Raw genomic sequence first — 22,605 nt, 5'->3', positions numbered from 1 at the left:
TGTTCCTGGCCAAAAATTCAATAAAACATATATTTATTAAAACAATTATCTGATCTCCATTGTCCCAGGATAAGAATGGTTGAATATGTGTGTGTGTGTGTGTGTATGTATGTGTGTACAAATATGTGTGTACCCGTAGGGTGAAGTCTTAGAGTGCCATGTTGTAATAGATTAACTAGATTGAATAACTTAAGAGGCAAGAGCAGCCCACTTTGCTTTTAAAACACCTTGAATATGGTAGATGTGATTACATTAAATGAGGAATTTGAAAAGGAACATTTTGTAAAACAAACATTAATGTCCTCTGAAAACTTGATAATCTTCCTTGGTTAGATTGTGGTGCCAGCAAGGTCACTATTGGGTATGGAAGCAGCATCAGGAACACTTGGCTTCCCAGCTATTCCAAGGTAGCCAGCTGTCTCTTAATTGTCTTTGGCCATTTGGGGCAGCCTGGGTAAGGGACTGCAAGAAGTACAAAGTCAGTTCAAAATCGTGTTATCCCAGCAAGGTTAGCGACACCATCATCTTTGTGTATTGGAGAGCAGTCAGTATCTGAGAACTCAGATTGCACCTTTGGGGGTTTAGACCATTGTCCAAAAGAAAAGCTGGTCTTGCTTTGCATAGACAAAAGAGACTTGATTTCCATTCCTCAGCAATGTGTAGCAACACCTTTTGTTAAGTGTGAAGGGGATCCTCCATGACTGGCCATCATCAGAATTGGTTATGGTGACATCTTTGGTTCAGAAGCCTGTGAGAAGCCACTAGTTGACTGGTATGATTTTATTGCAAGGAAAATGGCATATTTTATAGTAGAGACTTCACATACGACCTTCCCGTTTTTTCTTGAATCTATGTAATTTTATATGCTTAAGTTTTTGGACCTTGGAATACTTCCTCTTCTTTTCATGGAGAGGTGAGGGAGAAGATACAGAAGATGATGTGGATTCTTGATTATAAGCAGATTCTCATTTATGTGACTGCTTTTCCAGTCAATTTACTGGACGTTTAGCTTCTATGTTATACATGATGACTTGTGATTTCTTTTAGTCGTAGGCACTCATGATATCACATATTTATTCTAGCAATCCAAGAGATATTTGGATTTTTTGGATAGATGGGAAACCTGTGGGAAAAATCAATTAAATTTGGCCATTATGAGACATTATTAGTGTAAAGTTATAAATGTGTTACAGAGCTGACAGACCAAGTTCCTAGAGTGCATGTGTTCCTTTCCCCCTATTAAATCACCAACCAAGTTATGAGTGGCATGAGAATCAATAGAGAGGGATGTACATCCGTTATTGTGGCTACAAAGATGGCAACCAATTGCTGGTGATTTTATGAATGGATATTGGAGAGATATTCTATCTCAGATTTCCACTTTAGATATTTCTAAACTACTTATCAACAGTAACGTCACATATTGTCATAATGACTTCAGCATTAGCTTTCAATTAGTGGAAGGCAATCCTTTTTTTTTTCTTTCCCCAAAGGATGTGGCACTCAAAAACAGTCACAGAAGTTTATTTAAAAATGATAACTGAAGGCAACCAGATGGCTTGGTGGACAGAGTGCCAGGCCTGGAGAGAAGAAGTCCTGGGTTGAAATCTGGCCTCAGACCTTTCCTAGCTGTGTGACCCTGAACAAGGCATTAACCCCAATTGCCTAATCCTTTCTGCTGTTCTGCCTTGAAACTGATACTCAGTATTGATTCTAAGACAAGGCAGGGATTTAAAAATAATTTTAAAAAGCATAATTCTTTTTAACATGTCACAGCTCTTAATTCTAGCCTTTTATTTTTGAAGGTAATAGAATGTAAAGAATGAGAAAATAAAAATGCTGGTTCAACAGCTACAGATCAAATATGCTTTTGGGTAGCATATTAGCAGTCATCTCTCTCCAACCAAATATTTGCCTTTTCGTTTACAGTGCCATTTATTTAGAGGTAACATATCTATTCCTGGCTTTTTCCACAAGCGCATTAAGGTCCTGGTATCCGGAGAGATAAAGGCATTTATTTTACTGATACATCAGTTTGATATAAGACTAAACATGGGCCACCACAAACATTCCTGTAGCATCATTTGATCATTGTGGGTTTGCCTTTAGATGGGGAATATTATGCACACTCACGACTTTGTAATAGAATGAATTCTTAGTTATCTAAACATTATGTAGGGGTGTCCTTAACAGCTTTGGGCGTCTTAGGCTAGGAGAAGAATAGCATTTTGAGTATAAGCTAGGCTCTAGTGTTGCTTTTGTGCATTAGTAGGCCTTGCCTGACTTTTGTATGCCTCTTCCTTGCGCCTTCTGCTTTGGATACAAGCTAAGGCAAACTGTGAAAAAACCTTCCTACCCCCACCAAGTGCAAATGGCGCTACAAATACCTGATATATGCATTTTAAAGTTATTTTTAAAAGGTACATATGATGGAGGCCTGGCCAATTTGTGTAATTTAAATTTATTTATTATTATTAAAGTATTAAATTTATTTTATTTGAAAGTGATTCTTGGAGATAGGAAAGACATTTGAGCACTTGTGAGGGCCAGGTTTCTTTGGGGTACTTATTCCTTCTACTAAACATAGGTTTTGACACCTCTGCATTATCAGAGAGTGTTACAGTTGCTAGGACTGAATAAATGCTTTGACTGGTGGTGAAAAATCTCTTTAAATTGACCTTGCACTTGGGATGTACAATCTATCCCTGGGTGCAGGCAAAAAGCCTTCTGAACTCAGGAGCACCTCCCAGACCCTGCCCACCTTTGGCATAGCCTTCAAAGGACTCACAAAAGCCAAAGACAATCCCTGCCTGCAGAGAGGTAACATGGAAATAAATAGGCCCATAACAGGGAGGAGGATGACCAGAAACGGTCAAGTACTTGCAGAAGGTGACATTTTGAGGTCAGTCTTGGCGGAAGCCCGAGATGCCCAGGGCATGAGGTGAGGATGGGGAGTGTTCCAAGCAGGAGCTTTTCTCCTGGTTAATCATAGATACACACAGCCTTCCCTTTTCAGCATTTCTAGAGGTCCTGTGGCTGGATGGGATTGGGTGACCCCAATTTGCATGACCACGGGTGTGTTCTTTCCCCACTGGACGTTTTGGCACCAGACATTCTTATTTGTTGTTAACATGTCTATGTCCCCATGATTTCTTTTAGCTTATCTTCAGTGTAGGTTTAACTTAGCTAAAGCTCATTTTTCATTCTTTATTCTGAATAATGCTCATGCATTTTGAGGCAGACTTTAAAATATGCATTTTTATGTGCCCAGCTATTACAGAGGACCAACTGGCCAAGCCTGGGAGTGCTCCTGCTGCATCTGCCCCCCTGTCACTGCTTGGGAGGGGCTCCCTCCCCTTCTGGAATCCACACCAAAACATCAGTTTTGTTACTTTATAGTTATCTTCACAATCTTATCCGACCTGGCTCATTTTTCTGTGATTTTTTTCCCCCCTTAAGTTTGGCTTCTGTATTTCAGGAGGATTAATAAGATTTATCACAGTCATATCTTGGGATAGAACGAGTTGCTAAATGAGTTACTTAAAGGGTATTATAGTTCCTCAGTAAACCTAAAATTAGCATTCTTCTCAAAATATCCAATTTACCTGCAGAAAGGAGCGTACTCACCTGCATGCTCTGAGATTTTTCTTCTGAATTTTTTTTTCTTCCCCAAATCTCTTTGTGGATTATGAAATCATAAATATGTTTCTGATTTAAAATAATCTTTTTCCCTTTCTCCTATTCCCTCTCTAGGAAGAACGTATTGTGAATCATATGGCAGCAAAGATTATTGAGAATGTCTGTACTACCTTCTCTGTACAAGCCCAGGGCTTTATTACAGGGGAAATTGGACCGGTTTTATGGTACCTCTTCAAGCATTCCACTATAGACTCACTACGGATAACGGCTATTTCGGTAAGATGGCCCCCAGGCTCACAAATATGAACTCACTCCCAGTGAATCTTGTGCTGACAGAAGGGTCAGGAGGTGATTGAGGATGCACACCAAGAACAGGCAGGCTGGATTTTCCTTCTCTCTGGGTGCTCCTTCAACTGAGATTGGAAACCCCTCAAGGGATTGGTGGGAATTCTAAGAGGATCAAAGAGGTCACAGCCAAACAGTTCCCAATAGCTGGTTCTAAGGGAGTGGATGTGGGAGTAGGAACCAGCTTTGCCTCTTCTTTGGGTCCTTCTCAGGGCTTTAACTTGGAGCCCTGAAAGCCCTTGTTGAATTCATCAGCTCACAGTGGCTGAATTCTGTCATGTAGAAAGTTATCAGTAAATGGAAAGAAATAGGATATAATGATAACTCACATTTATATCATGCTTTGAGTTTTGCAGAGCACTTTTCAAATATTATTTCTCTTTCGCTTTGGCATAACCCTGAGAGCCAGGTGCTGTTATCTCCATTTTACAGATGAGATCACTGAGACAGAGTGGGGTTAAATGACTTGCCCGACTCACATTGCCAGAGAGTGACTGAGGCAGGATTTGAATCCTGCCTGGCACTCTAGTCATTGGGAACCCCCCTATTTGAGGGAGTGATTCTCAGGGGCTGTTCAGGCACCTCGCAGTGCCAAATTGTGGTCCTTTTAGGGTTTTCCTCAGGCTTCAGGCTGCCCTGGGCCTTTGTTCTCTCAATTCACAACTTCTTGACCTGTCTTGTCCATCCTGACTGTGTAACTCATTCCTCTGCCATTTTATGATCCTGGTTCCATCCAGCTCCACTTGAAGGGATATAGTCCCATCCTGGGTGCACAACTCTAAAGGGCCTGGAGTTCCCCCTGCCAAAGCTCCTCCTCAGCAGCTGCATCTTGTAGGTGCTCTTTTGATCTCTGTCAAGTCACTGGCCTTCCTTCCAAGTTTGATTTGGTCTGGACAAGATGAGGCCTGAATGACCTCTTGAGGCCTTGTAGCTCCATGTCTTGTGGCCACTAATAAAGGGAGGGCAAGAACTTCAGGCGTTCCTTTAGCTAGGGATATACGGGCAACTCTAGAGCCCAGCCTAGAGGGAAGATGGCGCATCTGCACTTGGCACTGGTGAATACTGGCAGGATTGGCAGGGGTTCTGGGGAGAGGCCCGAGTCTCTTCCTGGGAGTCGCCTAAGGGAGACCCAGATTCTGGTGAGTCCTAGCCTGGCGGCAATAACCCAGCTCCCCACCACATGGATGAGTTTTGAATAAGATGCGATCTCTTTGGCAGACATAGGCAGTGTTGGCTGAGATTCCTTCAGAGAGGGCCACACAATCTCCTTTGGACCTAGAGGTGCCTGGCCCTTGGCTAAAGTCATACCCATAGCCTGGGCAGTTATTCCCCCTTCTGTAGTCCTGCTGGAAAGTGTGAAGCTACTGTGGCAGGGACACAGAGATTTCCCATGTTTCTCTAAACTTGGTGGTGTTACTGATACTGCTGTTGATCCCATCCTCATCTAATGTAATTGGCTCAGATCTTAAAAGGGCCTTTCTTCCAGGGACCTCCAAAGGGCCAGCCATAATTGTGCTGGATGAAGGAAGGTGCTTCTGGATTCAAATGGCCTGCAGGGACCCTTTCCTTCTCTACTGGGGCCGTGGCCACCATGCTAGTTAGATTGGGGGAAACTGCATCATTAGATGCCCTTACTGAGAATTAACTCACTAGAAAAGACACCTAGAACAACGAGACAGTAATGAACAAAACCATTTTCATGAAGACCACTATTTTAGTAATGGTGAGCAACAATTAAAGTCTAAAAGTACTTATATCCCATACATAAAATCATTCAAAAGAGCGAATAAAAATGATTCTTTTGCTTTTACTTGCTTAAGTGCTTCCATTAATGTTTCTCAGAGATAGAGAGCCTTCAGTTTTGAGCTCATCTCTTTCTTGGAAAATTGTACAAACAAAGTAAATTCCAAGAAAATGGAAAATTTCAAGAACACAGAATGTACTCTTCTTTTCTGCATGATTTTTAGATTGTTAGTTCCTTTTAATGTCCAAATTCAATCCTGAAAAATTTACCTTAATTACTTTACACTAAATCTCTGAGAGTAAGCCTTGAGAATTGATACTCTTTTAAATGAAGAAAATAAAACATTTAATGTACCTTTAACATTTCACATCCTCTCAGTTGCTTAGAAGCCTTCCATAAGCACTAAAATCAAGACTGAATAGTCTTTTGAGAGGTTATTTTCCATTAAATCTAAATCTTCTATATATTTTTCAAAATGGAAAGTCTACTGGGCTTTCAAACATTTTAAAGTGGAGGCATTTTAGTCAATCCTAATATGCCTTTGAATCCTCTGTTTATAAGTAGTCCAGAGAAACCTTTTTTCCAAGAAGTTCCTCCATTTTAATTGGATAGGGATTTTGTATCAATAGAAAGTCAAGATTTGCTGTGCCAGCTGCTCCAAGAATCTTTACAATGCTAATGAGACTGATTGTTTCTCTGTGTGGAAATCACTGTTGGGAGAACTCTTAATTTATTTGAAAACATTCTGATTGTGGTGGGATCCATTGGGAATCCATTTAAAATGTTCCTTCATTCTTTTTTGTCCTTGGGTTAAAAAATAATTAAACAATTCTCTTTTGGTTTCACAGAGAATAGTTTTCTTAGATTCATTACAAACTCCATTTTTGAAACTTTTCAAATGCCCTAATTAAAGACAGCTTTCTGTAATCGAATCTTACTTAATAAGTTCCTTTTTCCTCTCTCTTCATAGTATAGTAGTCACTTCTCTACTAGAGTAATACTAATTTTAATTTTAGTTTTCAGATCTTTATTTTCCATTTCTTTCTCACTTGTTCTGTTTTGTCTTTTCTACATTCTGAGATGAAGTTCTACCAAAAGGACTCACTTGTATTTCTTCTCTAAAGATTGTAGCTTTGGAACTTGGCTCTTTCTAACGTATTGTGGTAATTTTTCTAAGATCAAGGAAGGCCACTCATGAGAGGCCCAATTGGAGTGGTATTGGAAGGAAGGGGAGGGGTGAGAGACTGACTTTTTCATTAATGGGCTATCCATACAACCAGTACTCACTCTGTTTTTGTGAATGTAAAGCACTTTCCTAGTGTGAGGAAATTTCAGGGGAAAAACTACTCTAGAGTATAATGGATCAAGATTTGACTTGGAACCATAGGCTGAAATATGAATTCAGTTTCTAATACTAACTGTGTGATCATGGCACCAAGCAAGTGAATGTCGGGGAACCTCAGATTCCTCACTTGTCAAATGAGCATCATAATATACTGTTCGCCTCCCAGGACTGTGTGAAAAGTAGTTTGTCAACATAAAGCTTTCTCTCAACAGGAGAACTCTTTTTATTCTTTAAGCCTGTATTTACAGGCCCACAAGATTACTTACTCAATGAATCTAACTTTTCTCAGTTCACCTTTACTCACTTTTCATTCTAGCCAAATTGGCCATTTTGCTGTTCTTCACACATTGCATTCTGTTTCCTATTGACATCATTCTTTGCATTCTGTTTCCTAGTTCCATGTCTCCCATCCCAGGAAGGCACTCTCTCACCCCTCCCCTTCCTTCCAATGCCACTCCAATTGGGCCTCTCATGAGTGGCCTTCCTTGATCTTGGAAGCTGCTGAGTGTTCTCTAGCCCTCCTCCATCTCTCGCCCCCAGAAAGAGCCTCGTATAGATCTGCACATACTTCTATGTGCCTGTGCCGTTTCTCTGTAGAATACAAGCATCTGGAGGGGCAGGACTGCTTAATTTTAGTTTTGTATCTCTAGAGTCTGGCGTAGTGCCTGCTGCACAGTAGGTATTAGCTGACTAATTGATTTCAGGTCATGGTCTAGCTTTAGAGTCGCTTCTATCAATCCTTCCTTTCAAATGAGAATGAATGAATGAATGAATGAATGAATGAATAAGCATTAAGTAAGTGCAAAGAGCAGCGCTAAGTATTCAGAATATGTGTGTGTATATATGATAGAGGGTATATATTTATATATAGTATATAAGACAATCTGCTTTCAAAGAGCTCATGTTCTAATGAGGGAGACAAAACTACACAGAGGAGATTTTTAGCCCCAAACACATGCTCCTTAAGGAGTAGAGGGTAATGCCTCTTCTTTAGGGTTATTTCCACTGGTTATTTGTGATGCTGTCATTTGACAGGGCCGGGGTCTTTGCGGATAAGAACACTCTTTTCTGAGTCTTCATAGCTACGGCTGCTGAGGAGGTGAGGGCTGAAGGACCTGGAGAAGAAGGTGTCATCTCAGTGTCTCCACCAAGGTCCATTCCTTGGTTGTAGGGTCTGTGTAGATGGGGCAGGGCTCTTGGCCTTAGGGTCCTGGGCTGTCTCCATCTAGGTCGGAGAGGAGGTGATGGTTGACTTCCCTGCCACCAGCTTCCTCCTGTCTTTCCTTTAGGGGCCTTGATACTTCTCCTGCCCTGGCTTGCCTCTCTTGTGGGTGGCACTGGGTTGGCAGATTCAGCTCAAAATTGTCCCACTAGAACTGCACTCTGGCAGCTGTAGTCTGAATCCTTCCCAATCCTTCCCTTAGTAAATCTCCCTTTCTAGGTTGTGTTCTCTTCATTTGGGGAAATTCCCTTCGGTATCTGTCCAATGCTTTCAAACCCTGTCTCACTGCCTCGTTGCTGGTAGCTCATGTGCACTTTCCTAGGGGGCTGGCTATGACAGTGACCCCAGTCTGAAACGAAGCATCATTTTGAGGCTTGTTTTTCTAGAAAAGCTTCCTATTTCCCCATCCTTCCCCTCCCCATTTTATTGTCAACTTTATCTCAATCAGAATATTAGCATGCCTAATACCCACTTTTACATTTAAATAACTTTTGATTATAAATTGGGATTGCAGTATAAATTGTGGAAGGAATATTTCACGTTTATTATAATAAATGCTTTAATAAAGTCATAAATAATTCACTCAAAGTTTAGATTTCTCCCAGCACAGAAGGATTGTGAATTAGCTATTTGTCTTAATACAAGGTTGAAATGGTATCTAACATATTTAGTTAATAAATCAAAAAAATTGAATGCAAAGTCTATATTTTCTAATTTGGGAGTCAAGTTATTGCTTTATATAAAATTCATTAATTTCCTCCAAATTCCCTTTATAATACCGGGAAGAAAAGAGGAACAAACTATGGCAACACTTGCTGCTAACTCAAGATAAATTTCACTTGGGGAACGCGGTAATACAAATAGATTATCTAATAAAGCTGCTTTTCGGTCTGGCCAGGCCCTGTGCAGGATCACGCGTCACTCCCCCAACGCTTTCCAGAATGTGATTGAGAAGGTGGGCTTGACGTCAGTCATCAACTCCCTGGCGTCTGCCATCTGCAAAGTGCAGCAGTACATGCTGACCTTGTTCACCGCCATGTTGTCCTGCGGAATCCACCTGCAGAGGCTCATTCAGGAAAAGGTGGGTTTTTGTTCTTTCTCCCTTTCTCTCTCCTGCCGACTTCTCCTTTATTGCTTCAGAAGGAGCCAAAGAGGAGCAAGCATTCCCAGAGCCCTTTTCATAACACCCTCGCCTTCTGTCTCAGGTTAAGTGACTGGTCCATGGTCACTACATGACACTTCAAGGTCAGCAAAAGTGCTTTAAAAATAGTATTTCATTTGATGCTCAAGACAACTGGCAGGTGGGTGCTATTATTAACCCCCATGTTACAGATGAAGAAACTGAGGTAGAGAGGTGAGACATAGGCAAGCAGTTAGTGTCCGAGTCAGGACCTGAACATGGCGCCGTGTGGCTCCAAACAGCAATGCAGTAAGATTCATTGTTCTCTTGGGGCATCTTTCATCCATTTTGTTCAACCTAAGCTCCGGATTATTCTTCTGGAGGTATTAGAAAATGCATTCCATGGTTTAAAAATATATTTTAAAAATATAATATAAATGCAATATACAAATATGTATGTGAACATCATATAAATAAATCTAAAATAAAGCTCTTTTTCCTTCTAATATCCATTTTGGAAAGGAAATGTTTATAGAGCATCAGAAACTACTTGTGAATCTCTTTGTCTTTCTCTGGGCTTTCCTTTGTTGTTCCTAGTGCTCCTGTGGTTTATTCTCTGCTTTTCTTCTGGTATCCATCTTCCCTGGCCACTCAGAGAGGTTTAAAAACAAATTTTTTTTAAACCTTTTGCCTTCTGTCTTAGAATCAATACTGTTTAGATTGTATAGAATCACTACAGTATTGGTTCCAAGGCAGAAGAGCGGTAAAGGGGCTAAATGACTTGCCCAAGGTCACTCAGCTAGGAATTGTTTGAGGCCAGATTTGAACCTAGGACCTTCTCTATCCAGGCCTGGCTCTCTGTCTTCTGAGCCATCTAGCTGTCCCCTTTCTCCCATCCCCTTGGAGGGAGATTTGGTGCCACCCTAATCTTATCTGACACTCTAATAATGACAATGAACATTTACATGGCACCTGGACATTTATAAAGTACTTCTTCCAGTGGGCTCTCCCGAACCCCATTTGGTCTCTGCAATAATCCCCCAAGTAGGTGCCACAGGTATTATCAGTTCTGTCTTACAGGTGAGGAAACCGAGGCTCAAAGATAGCAAGTGACTTGCTTAGAGTGGTCAGAGTTAGGAGTGAAGCTGGGGTTCCCCAGGACCAGGGCCAGCTTTCTTTCACACATCCCGGCCCTGCCATTTCTGACTGCTCTGAGGATGGCTTAGACCTGGCGCTTTGTGGGAGTCGCTGAGCACCAAAGAGGAAGGACGGGAGCTTGTAGCAGTCCTTTCTTTGCCCTCGAGTCAGCCAGCCATGGAAACTGAGCAAGTCACTTGTTGTCTCAGGGCCACAATAATTTAAAATTAAGGAGTAAAAGTAAGTGATTCCACCTTTCTCTGATTCTGTCATGTAGATACAAACCAACAGCAGCTGTTAAAGTCTAACCTTTAAATAAATTTTCTGTTTGCTACATTTGAATAAAACTGTTGAATAATTTTTGTTTCTGAGTTCAGATATAGTCATATACCTTATCATTGTATTCCTGACCTAACACATCCCATTATCACAAATAAGGGCCAGGTTTCTGTGTTGCAAAGTGTTATTTGTAGAGTTTCTAGAAAAGCCACAGAATGGAATGAATCCCTTGTGAATTTGCTTGTATTTGCTTGTTAAATAGTCTTAATTTAATGAAGTGTAGGAAAGTTATTTCCTCAATACTCTGCATCTATTTTTATTATTAAAATCCTTCCCTACCCCTAAATATCATTCTTACAATTCTAGAAAAGGTAATACTTCTTTTGAGCTCCACTGTCTTTAGAAAGGGCAGTCAGCGCCTCAGCTACATATTCCCCATTTACCTACTTCTAGCACAGACCAGAATCTATTCCATTCATGATTTTACATTTTACCTATGGGAGAGAAGGTAAAATTAACTTACCATTATGCACGTTCTTTATTATTGGTAAATAGACTTACTTATCTTTTTAGACAAATAACGCGTGCCAGTGTATTTATTAGCTTGTGACTTTTATTTTTTCTTAGTAATAAAATTTTCAAGTATTCTGTCCCTTGGCCTTGTCATGGTTTCTTTGGTGCTTTTAGTTAGGACTAAGTTGATCACAGAGAACAACTTTGCCTCTCAATAGAGAGTCTTATAATACATCTGGGATCTCTTTAGTGGGGGGATATCTTTTCACCTTGGGCAAATCTAGGTCTATGTCCAACTTTTAGTTTTTTTTGTTGAAAACCTACTTACCAATTAAGATGCTTTTATATAGGCTGGATATTCTTAAACTGAGGTTCCTGAAATTAATTTTTGGAGGAATATTTTGAAAACTGCATTTCATTATAATTTGAGATTCCATTTTATGCATTTGATAATATTATTCTGGGAAGGATTCCATGTACTTCACTGAACTGCCAAAAGGTACATGACACAGAGCATGCTAAGAGCCCTCATTTTATTTAGACTTTTTTACATTTCATGAATATCAGTGCAGCACTTGGGCTGTTAGTCCTACTTGTTAGTTCACTAAGATAATCCCTGAGACTCATGATGCTTGATTAAAAATTGCTGTCTGCTTCCAGAGAAAGAACTGATGAAGTTTGACTTCATTTTCTTCTTCCTTTTTTTGTTTGAGATCTCTTCCACAAAATGACAGCTATGGAAAAATGTTTTACATGATTGCACTTGTAAAATTGATAACAGATTGTGTACTGTCTCAGGGAGAGAGTGAAATTGAGTGAAGGAGGGAGCATGGGAAGGAGGAATAGAATTTGGAACTGTTTTTTTAATGTTAAAATTTGTTCTTACACATAATTTGGAAAAATAAAATCTTACTTTTAAAAAAGAAAGCTATTATGGTAATAGAGACATCAAGACACAAATCCAGAGGAAGAGAACGACTCCAAAACTTTTATAAGCAAAGCCTCAAAGCAAAACACAGCTTATGTACAAGTTCAACTAGAATTTCTGGAAGACATGAAGCAAGAATTTTTAAAAAAATGTTGAAAATGTTCTTATAAAATAAATTATAAATAAAATAATTTTAAAAACTTAGAAAATGAATTATTTTTAAAACATAAATGGGAGTGCTAGAGGAAAAAGTTAGAAAAGGAGAGAGAGAAAATAGAATTGGAAAGGGAAGCCTTGCTTAAGCAACAAACTCCTTGTAAATCGGAATGGATCAAATAGAAGTTAATGAATTCATGAGGCAACAAGAAATAAAAACAATATAAAAACCCTTCAATTCCTATAAAGTAGTAGAATTTCAAAGCTAATAGGTAGCCTAGTAATAGACTCCCTCATGGGGAGCTATAGATCTTCTCCTTCTCATTGATTCATTCTCACCAAGTCCTTGATGCTCATCTCAGCTACATGCTGACCCACTCATAACTGCTTCTACCAGAGGTAACCCAGAACACTCTACTCTGAACCCCTTAGGCCCATTATTTACTTTCCAACAGTAATTGGGTTTGCTCTGCCTTTCATCTCCAAAGTCCTTGGAGTCTTGCTATCTGCCTTGAATACTTTGCCAACTCTTCAAATTATTATTCTGCAGTGCCTCACACACACACAATATATATATATATATATATATATATAAATATATAAGTATATACATATATATATATACACACACACACACACACAGACATATATATGTCTCTAAGATCACAACTTGCATTGCTAGAGAGTGACTTCATCTAGAAGTTCCCTCTATTAATGGAATCACAACAATTATCATCCACGTTGTGGGAAGGGTCTTGAAGAAATATATATAATGAATTATGATAATATGGGGTGTTCTGAAAAACTTAAAGATGGTTTAAATTTCCTTAAACTATATTATTATCCCATATAGGCAACCATCATAACATAATTTCTTTTGAAGCAGCTATCTTTTACTTTTAAGTGAAGAAATTTTTTAAAAGTTTAATATATAATACCCAGATTTTATCACTGTTTTCAGGTTGAAAGAGATTTATTGAGAAAAAAATATGCCCAAAGTACCATTGCTCAGAGTTGTATTAAGTGCCCAGTCATAACCCCATCGTTACTTCCTGTATAAATCTGAGCTCTTTTAACTCTTCTGCCATAATATACAATAGCTTTACAAGCAGAGGGAAAGGACATTTGAAATTACCATCAAATTTATCTTTTTCTCTCTTTGTCTTACTCTTATCTTTTTGAGGTCAGAGGACCACAGTAAGTTACTTTTAGAGATTGTTGCAAGTTATGGCTCCTAAAGCAGACAGCTTGGTCCAAGAGTTAGTCCAGAATGCAGCTTTGATCATTGAAACTAAAAGTTTTGGTGGGAATATGACACATACATAAACATGCAGAATTGTGAAAAAAAGAGACAGCAATGAAAGAGATCAGTTCCTTTTTTTCTTTGTTCACCTCATTTTCAAAATGTGAAGCTAAAAGTTGATTTCTGGGGAAATTTTCTGTATTCTCCTCCATGCCTGAAATCAAAAGTTTTGTTGGAAAATACCTTTGTGGGCCCAAGTCTATGCCCCACATTCCCAGCTCTTTTAAAGAGAAGAGCTTTATATATGTGACAATCTCTTTTTGTCTTTTGGGGTTCACCTTTCTCGTAAACTCTCTTTACCTCATTTGGAAAATGTTGATCCCTTGAGAAATTGAGAAATCGCATCCATGTCAGGAACTCCTGCTGAAGGAACATTCGATAGAGAAAGGTCTCATTTTGCAAGATCTTCAAAAATTGCAGGGCTGCCCACCATGCTTGAGGTCAGGGCAGGAGATTTTAGCTCAGTTTCACATGAAGTTGTCTTGGCTCTGGGATCGAGAGATCAAGAAATAAGAAAGTCATTCACTGGGATGAGCTGCACATGTGGGCATGAGAGCAGGGAGTCCCTCCTGGAGATCAGTGAGAACTTGGAAGACCTAGAGGTGCAAAAGTAGTCTTGCCTCTTCTTTCCTTGTTTAGTCCTGGGGGTCTTCATCTCGGGTAGGTTTGGTTCCTAGTGCCTCCCATATATTCAAGCATTGAATACCTGATGAATCTGTCCAGTCCTCTAGAGCTTACTTTCCACAAGAACGTTTCTGAGGTTTGGGGTTGGGGTCAGGCATTCCAACACCATGTTTTTCAGTCCAGATTCATGTCATTCAGAATGTTGGGTAGAAGAAAAAAACAATTGCCTTATAGTTTCACATTTGTCAATTAGATTTTTTTAAGCTAGTGGAACCAATATATAGCAAGTCTATAACACCTGAGGAGAGAACAAACATGATTTTGAGTTAATAGAAAGAATCATCAGGGGTTGCATTTAGAGAAATAGTTTGCTCATTCGTTTCAGTCAGGTCAGACTCTTCATGACCCCATTTGAGATTTTCTTGGCAAAGATACTGCAGTGGTTTGTCATTCTCTTCTCTACTCCATGAGGAATTGTATTTCTTAGGTTATCACCAATAGAATGGAAGAGAGTATGGGAATAGCTAAAGTTGAACACTGTCACATTTTTAAAAAGATAATATTTTGACAATAACAATATACTGTTTTGGAGGTTGAGAGAATAAGAAAGTGAAAATGATATGCCTAATTAATGGATTACACATATTCCGAGTGGGAATCAGGTCTCCATGTTGTTCATCTAGGTCAGTATTCCCTTGCTGTAAGTCATAATGTTTTTGGAATAAAGCCTGGAAGGAGATTCCTTTTATGAGACCTTTTTTGACCCTTTCCTAATGTTCACAAAATGTTTTATCCATGGGAGCTCCGTTCAAGTTAAAGCTCCTTATGACTGGCCTGAGGCAAAAGAGGATTTTGAAGGAGAAAGTTTGAAGTTAATTGGACAACTTGTTATTGAGTAATAAGACTTAGAAAAGAAAAATAGCTTTTTTCATTTTTTTGTAAAAGTATCCCAATCAATCTTTTTCCCCCCATTCACATAGAATTTAAAAGATGCTGTTCTAAGAAATTCAAACAATTATATACCAGCTCCAATAAGAACTTTGGCCTTTGTGGCTTAACACAGTTTACAGGTGGGAAAAAAAAAGTGTTCTGAGGGCAGAGGTCTATTGCTTTTGTAGAATCCTAAAGTTATTGATGTCATTGGCCCTTGTGGATTATTTGCAGAATTCATAAACTAGCCAAAGCTTTTTAATAATTCCATTCCATCTGCTAGGCTGCAGGGACCTTTTTTAGCTGATATTTTGGAAAGGTCTGTTGGCTTCAACATCTGAAAGTCAAGGGTAGATATCCACAATGACATTTCATCCATATTTCTTCTTTGGTTTGAATTTCTGAGCCCTAACCCTAGCTAGGACCAATTTAGGTAATACAGTAGGACCTTTGTATTTGTAGGGGATATATTCCAAGACCTTCCATGGTTGGCTGAAACTGTGAATATAAGCTAACACTTGCTGACTCCGTACCTCTGTGTTCTCTCTTCATTCCTGCTCCTTAGGTCAGTGCTTCCCAGCCTTCCCTTCCCCCCCAAAAAACCCACCCTAAAAAAAGTAAAAGTGGATGTAGTCCATTTCCATGGTTGGACTTCTAATGCTTCATAGACGAACTTCTGATGTTTCTGGAATGCCAAGGATAACCGAAACCCTGGAAAGCAAAACTGTGGATAAGAGGCTGGCTCCATTGTTCTTGGTGGTCTTTTTCTGGGTATTTTTTTTAGCAACTGAAAAATCCTTATCAGAAATGTTTAATATCATATGTATTTAATGTACGAATGAAAATCATTGACATAAATAAAATTTTGTGGAATTTAAACACTAGCATGAAAAGTAGCATTCATATGAAATAGTTAGAATATGCATTTGCTTATCATGTTCCTGAAAGAAATTAAATTTTATAAACAAAGTCAGGGCCTGCAGTTTTATATTCTGATTATAAAAAAAATCCGAATTAATAAAATGACATGCTCTGGATAAGACATTTTATTTACAAATTGGACCAAGGTTCTTTAAGGAAAGTGTATTCAATCAGGACATTCATTATTTTCCTTTTTAAATGTCTATAGGAACTGTGTCAAAGTAGTTGTCCTCATGCATTTCTCATTGTTTTTCCTTGGGGCCATTATCAGTTGATGGCCAGACTGAGCTCATTGAATTTTAGCTGTGCCAGCAAGTCAGAAGCAGATCAATTCCACCTCTTGAGATTTGCAAGGGATCAATTTGGAGTTCTTTGCCTCGTTAGTTTATATTTATTTAATATTTTTCTTTTAAAACATATCGACTGGAGGAATATTTCTATCCATTTGGTCCCTTTCTCAGATTGAAATCCTCCCTTTTCTGTTGTTAAACTACTTGCATTGGAAGCTGATTATCTTTTGGATATAAGTAAATCAGTAGTGTCTGTAATATTCTGTAGCCATCCTCTTTACACTGGTTGATAGGAACTAATAATATGTAGCATTGTTAAAAGTGACTCCTGTAATGCCAGTAAGAATTCAATTCAGAATGGCTTTTAGCCTTAGAACCAACCACCAGACATAAACACTTTGGAGTATTGAACCCCATAAAGTATTGAATACTTTCACCAGGGCTAGAAATGTAAGGTTCTTCTGCCTTGTCCAAGTATGTGTATAGATTAGGTACACTAAAAAATGGGCAAAAAATAAAGACTTCTAATCAAAATGGACACAGAGGACTACAGATTGAAGTAGACTGAGGGTATGTATTGGTTATTCTCTAAAGCAGAGATTCTTAACCTTTTCTATATCTTAGACTCTTTTTGTCAGCGTCTGGGGAAGCCTTTGTTTTAGAATAACATTTTTAAAGGCAATAAATAAAATACAAAAGCTAACAGATTAAACCAATTATATCAAAATACATTTATAAATTTTTAAAAAATATTAATGGACATCAGGTTAAGGACCCCTTTCTTAAAGAGTCGTTTTGAAAACGTGGCCCTTATACCAAGTCTTTGCTTATGGCATCTAACCTGTCTACTAAGCAGAGAGTTCTGAGACTCACCGGTGCAGAGTGTACTGCAGATGCTTTAAATGTGGAGCCCTAGGGGATAGTGCTCTCGATTTAGAAAAACCTTATTGGTAGAAAATGAGACATATTTATTCTTTCCTTTGCTGCTGCCATTGTCCATTAGCTAATTGGAGTGTATATGTCAAAGTAGCTAGTCTTCCATTTTCTTCTCTTGGGATATAATCGAAATAGATTTGACTTAAGACAAGAAATTGGTCTTGGATCCAAAATTGGAACTTAGTATATGCTCCTGCTTTCTTTATTCCATGAAGATTCTTTTCTTATCAGGTATCTATGTAGTTTTACCATTTTGAACATAAAACACGGATCTATTGGGTTATATGTTTAGTAACGATTGTCATTTGCAAAGTGAATTAAAAAAATCATAATGTCTCATTGGTATTCAGAGAGTTGTGTACACAGGTTCACTCTTATTTACTTTGTACACATAAATATAATTTACATGGCAATTATAGGTTCAGTAGCTCAGTAGATGAGCATTGTAAGTGCTCTGCATTTAGATATTTTACCCAATGTTCAGTTTAAGTTAGACAATCTGTCTCAGATATCAATCTGGCATATATTTTAGTCATCATATGACATAATTCTTGTTGGCAGGGTCTTCAATTTATATGATTTTTTCTCATTCAGATTGATATATCCTCAGGATCATATCTATTAAACTCTTGTCTTCTTTCCCTGTAGGACCATGCCAAGCAGATTTGCACACAATTTCTTGCTTTTAGTCTCACAGATCTTTTTTTAGTCCCTCATAAATCAGAATGATTCCTAAAGTGGACACTTCTTGAATCTATTTGGGCAGTTCTAAAGTTAGCAATATTTAAATTTTTAGAAAGTGGTGATGTAAGGCTCATTCTTCCAATCTGCCCGTCGTTTGTCATCATAGGTTCATCCTGATTTTTCTGAAACCAGAATCAGAGATTGGAATAAAAGTTTAGATCTCCTGCTTGACACTGCCAGGATACAAGCGATACTATAGGCCACCAAGAAATCCTTTTGGTCCTTTTAAAGTCCAATAAAAAATAAGGGAGTCAAAGCAGCTCCCAGGAATTTCCAATGGCTGAATTTTCATTCTATTTGACTTCATCACATAAGGTGATTAATCAGTGTAGTAGCAAACAACAGCTCCTTGATTGGCTGACTCCCACTTTGGGGCAGATAGCCTCCTATGGCCAACTCCATGCACTTAGTCTGTGCATACTTCTCGAAAGTGCATGGGTAGCTTTAATTCTATGGAACATCTGTGGCTTAAAGGTTTTTATTTAGGCATGTTAAATGAAGATTTTATTATCTCTAAAGAAAATGGCTCTCATTGCCATGCTTAACACCACTGTGTATCATTTCAGTGAAAGTCTAAAGTTAAGGAACGAAACAATGGTAATGGATTTAACATAAATTGTTAACAAATTGGATTTGGGTTTTCTTTGTGAGTTATCTTTTAAATACATTTCAATTTTCCACAAAACAATTTCAGAGCAGAGTGAGGAAATCAGCAAATGTAACCACTGTTAGGGCTTACATTGATTTTCAGTCATCATGACAGAAAACAATAAAAGGATGACTGAGTGTAGTAGCTTCTCTTAATGCCTGTAAGCATGGTCTAATGATTTTTGCCTTTTTTATTACTTTGCTGGTTGGGTATAATATAGAAACATTACATTTATCAAAACTAGAGGGAGTTGGTTGTATTCGTGGATATTATTTCTAAATGATTGTTTTTTTCAAAAAAATACCTCTTTAATTTAATGAACATAATTGCACATATGCAGCTGTGTAGGATATAATTGCATTAGACTTAATAATGTCAAAACAAATCTTGGGAAAGAAAAAAACCTAATGAATGTTACTTTGGAGAACTTTTGGAAGACTAAAATATTCGAGAAAAGTCATAGAGTTTGTCATTTGGGAATGTGTGTTTTAAGTTTCCTGACACTGTTTTCAGAAAAGGAAATATTTGGTGAGAAGACTGTTATTTAAATCCACTAATCAAAAAGTTACTTCAGGGCCAATGTGGCCTAAGCAAAGATCAGAGTTTGTTAACAAAGTTTCAGGCCTGCTTTTAGCTAATGGATAACAATGAGTGTGTTTTCCTCACTGTCTTTCATCTTGCTCTTCAACAAAAAACAAGCAAAATACTAGTTTACTCTCTCAGAATATATTTGTAAATGTAGAATATTAGATATCAGTTCTATATAACTTTCACTTATCTTTTAGTTTCATGCCTTGTTTTAGTTCTTCCAATTTACACCATAGCCTGAACATTGTAAATGCAGACAACTTTGAAAGCCTTAAGGGCTCTAACTCTGATCAATGGAATGATCCATCTGGATGCCAGAGGACTGAGGATAAAGAATGTTACCTGTCTCTTGACAGAGGAAAGGGATAAGCTAATATGTAGAATGAATCACGCATTAGTAGACATGCTAATATAAGAATTGGCTTTTCTTGAAAATGTATATTTGTCAAAATAACTTTTTAGGGTGATGGGGGCACTGGGAAGTGGTGAGAAAATAGATTTTAATTAAAAAAGTGGGAATGTTTATAGATTAGCTGGATAGCAGCACACATTCCAGATATTATGTATTCCTGAAATTATGGATTCTTTTTTCATTTCTATACTAGAAAGGATGCTGGTCTGGCTGTCATAAAACCTGGATTCAAGTCTTAACTCTGCCTGGGCATTCTGCCATATGGTTTTTATCACATTGTTAAGATAAGAGAGTTAACTTAGATGATCAGCAATGTTCAGATGTCTTCTGTCCTTAAAATTTTACGATTTCTATAATTCAAAGCATTGAAATTACTTTGCTAAAATTAATTTACGTTCCCTTTTTTAAAAGAAAAGTAGACTAGCATGACCTTAAAGGGAAAGATGACTAGCTATAATGTTGTTTTTGATTCTTTGTACTTAGGATGGACCATGGAGATGTTCTGGTGGTGAATGTTCTAGAGGAGGCCAACTAGGATGATAAAGGGCCTTGAGTTCATTCCAGAAGATTTTTTGAATGAACTGAGTATGTTTAACCAAGAGAAGAAAATGTTTAGTAGAAACCTATTAGATTTCTTCAGTTACTTTAAAGGTTATCATGCAGAAGAAAAATCAGACTTATTGATCTTCAGAAGTGTTGGGAGTTATGAAGAGATTACAATTTAAGTTGAATATTAGGAAAAATTTGCAACAATTAAAGTTATCCATAAAGAATGTTTCATCTCTGGAGATGGTGGTTTCTACCTCATTTGAGATCTTAGAGCAGAGGCTAGATGACCACTTGGTTGGGAAGCTGTAGTGGGAATTATTTTTCTGGCAGGCATTGGATTAAGTGGCCACTACCTTCCAATTATACATTTTGTAGTTGTTTGGGAATTAATAAGTAAAAATGTTTACTTTTTCTCCAGTGAAAATAATTTTCTTTATTTTTCCTCTGAAAGTTTTAGCTATTGGGATGAGCTACATTCATTCATTATGGAAGTTTAGGCTAGGTGGCATAACAGATAAGAGTCCTGAACTTGGAGTCAGTAAGACTTAGGTTCCCATCCCATCTCATATACTTATTATGTGGCAAGTCCCTGGACAAGTGACTTCTGGGCAAGTCGATGAACCAGTCTTGTCTTCAGTTTTCTCAATCCAAATCAGGAATAATAGATCCTACTAAACAGAATTGTTGCAAAAATCAAAATACTTTATAAATCTTCAAACACTATAAATATGAACTTATTATTATTTACTACTATGGCTACTACTATCACTACTACTTCTGCCAATTCACTTTATTTTAGAAAATAAATATTTAAGGCTGGACATATGAAAGTTACAGGAAATAAAGGACCCAATAGTTCCTGCTCTGAAGAATAGGTTTTTATTTCCCATTGTCCATTTTCTCCCATGAACTATGGTACAAACCACAGAGGAGCCCTTTCCACCCCTGACAAGAGCCTTGTATTTTACAATAGTGGAATTTGGTTTTCTTTTTGATTCTGAGGCATGCATATTAGTTTTTTGTGTGTGTTTCTTTGAAATTGGATCCTATCTCATTAAGGTTGGAAGTGCTTGATCCCAATACTGATCAGGGTAGAAGCTTTAACCTGCTCTTTCCCTCCCCCTCCTTAGGTAATTGGGTGGGCCTCTGGTGCTGAAATTAGTACAGATGCCCAGAAGGCTTTAGCCCTACTGAAGCTCTGGTGATCTACCTGATTTCCTCTTTTTGTAGCAGTTACAGGCACATAACATCACTTCCAGTATGTCAGTATTGTTTTATTCAAAGAAGAAACACAAAAATTTTCAAGCAACAAAAAACTATTCTCTTTTTTCCTTAACTCAATTTCCTTGACACTGTGAGTCTCTTGTTTTCTTTGGCACCCTAAAATAATGTTGTTTTTAGGTTAGTCCAAATAACACAGTTACAGAATATAGGCCATAAAAAGCACAAAGAAAGTTATTTCTTTTTACTATAAATATTCTTGCCAAATCTGTCCTATCAAAAAGCTTTGCCTAATATAGCATATTTCTTTGGAATTATCACCTCTTTCCCCAAACTCATTATTTATGGAGCTTTTAAGCAGGCTATAAATATGAACACTGAAGAGAAAAATAAAGGCTTTATAACTTTATTGAAGTTGATAAGAGTGTTGCAGACAGAGTGGCTGCCACGTCAGGTCTTATTTATAAATCTTCTTATACATAAATATGAAGCAAATTAAGTAAAGAATATCCCAATTTCTGTACTATGGTATCCTGATAGAAAACACTTTTGACCACAGAGTAAACACTACATATTGGGTATAATTCATTCTTTTTTTCCTTTTAGGATCTACTGTAAGTACACAGAAAAGTTGAAGTGACTTTTATTCTTCCTGTTCAAATATAAAAGAAATAATACCCAAATAATGTAAAAACCCATCTGGGGCTTACAAAATGCTTTGTGTTCTTATCCATTTGACTCTCACAAGTAACACCTGTATCATTTTAATAGTTCGTTGGTTCTACAATCTCTTGGATATACACATTCCCTCTTACAAAAGCAAATGGCAACTCTGAATACGTTTTCCTTCCATTTTTGTCCAAATTAGTTCTCCAGAGTATTTACCCAGTACATTAGAGAACTTGTTCTGTCTCTTCCTTCCTCCCTCCCTTCCTTCCTTCCTTCCTTCCTTCCTTCCTTCCTTCCTTCCTTCCTTCCTTCCTTCCTTCCTTCCTTCCTTCCTTCCTTCC

The 22,605-nt window shown here is 37.9% G+C and overlaps 1 protein-coding gene across 1 annotated transcript in view; it reads left to right on the top strand.

Moving 5' to 3' along the window:
- Window positions 1–22,605, top strand: part of ULK4 (unc-51 like kinase 4) — a 660,820-nt gene that overhangs the window by 164,411 nt on the left and 473,804 nt on the right. Inside the window, exons 20-21 of the mRNA XM_044679671.1 lie at window positions 3,754–3,915; window positions 9,194–9,376. Coding sequence (XP_044535606.1) covers window positions 3,754–3,915; window positions 9,194–9,376 — 345 coding nt within the window. The remainder of the gene's footprint in view (window positions 1–3,753; window positions 3,916–9,193; window positions 9,377–22,605) is intronic.

Source organism: Gracilinanus agilis, chromosome 5, assembly GCF_016433145.1.
Source record: "Gracilinanus agilis isolate LMUSP501 chromosome 5, AgileGrace, whole genome shotgun sequence".
NCBI lineage: Eukaryota > Metazoa > Chordata > Mammalia > Didelphimorphia > Didelphidae > Gracilinanus > Gracilinanus agilis.
This window is presented reverse-complemented; position numbering and strand designations above follow the sequence as displayed.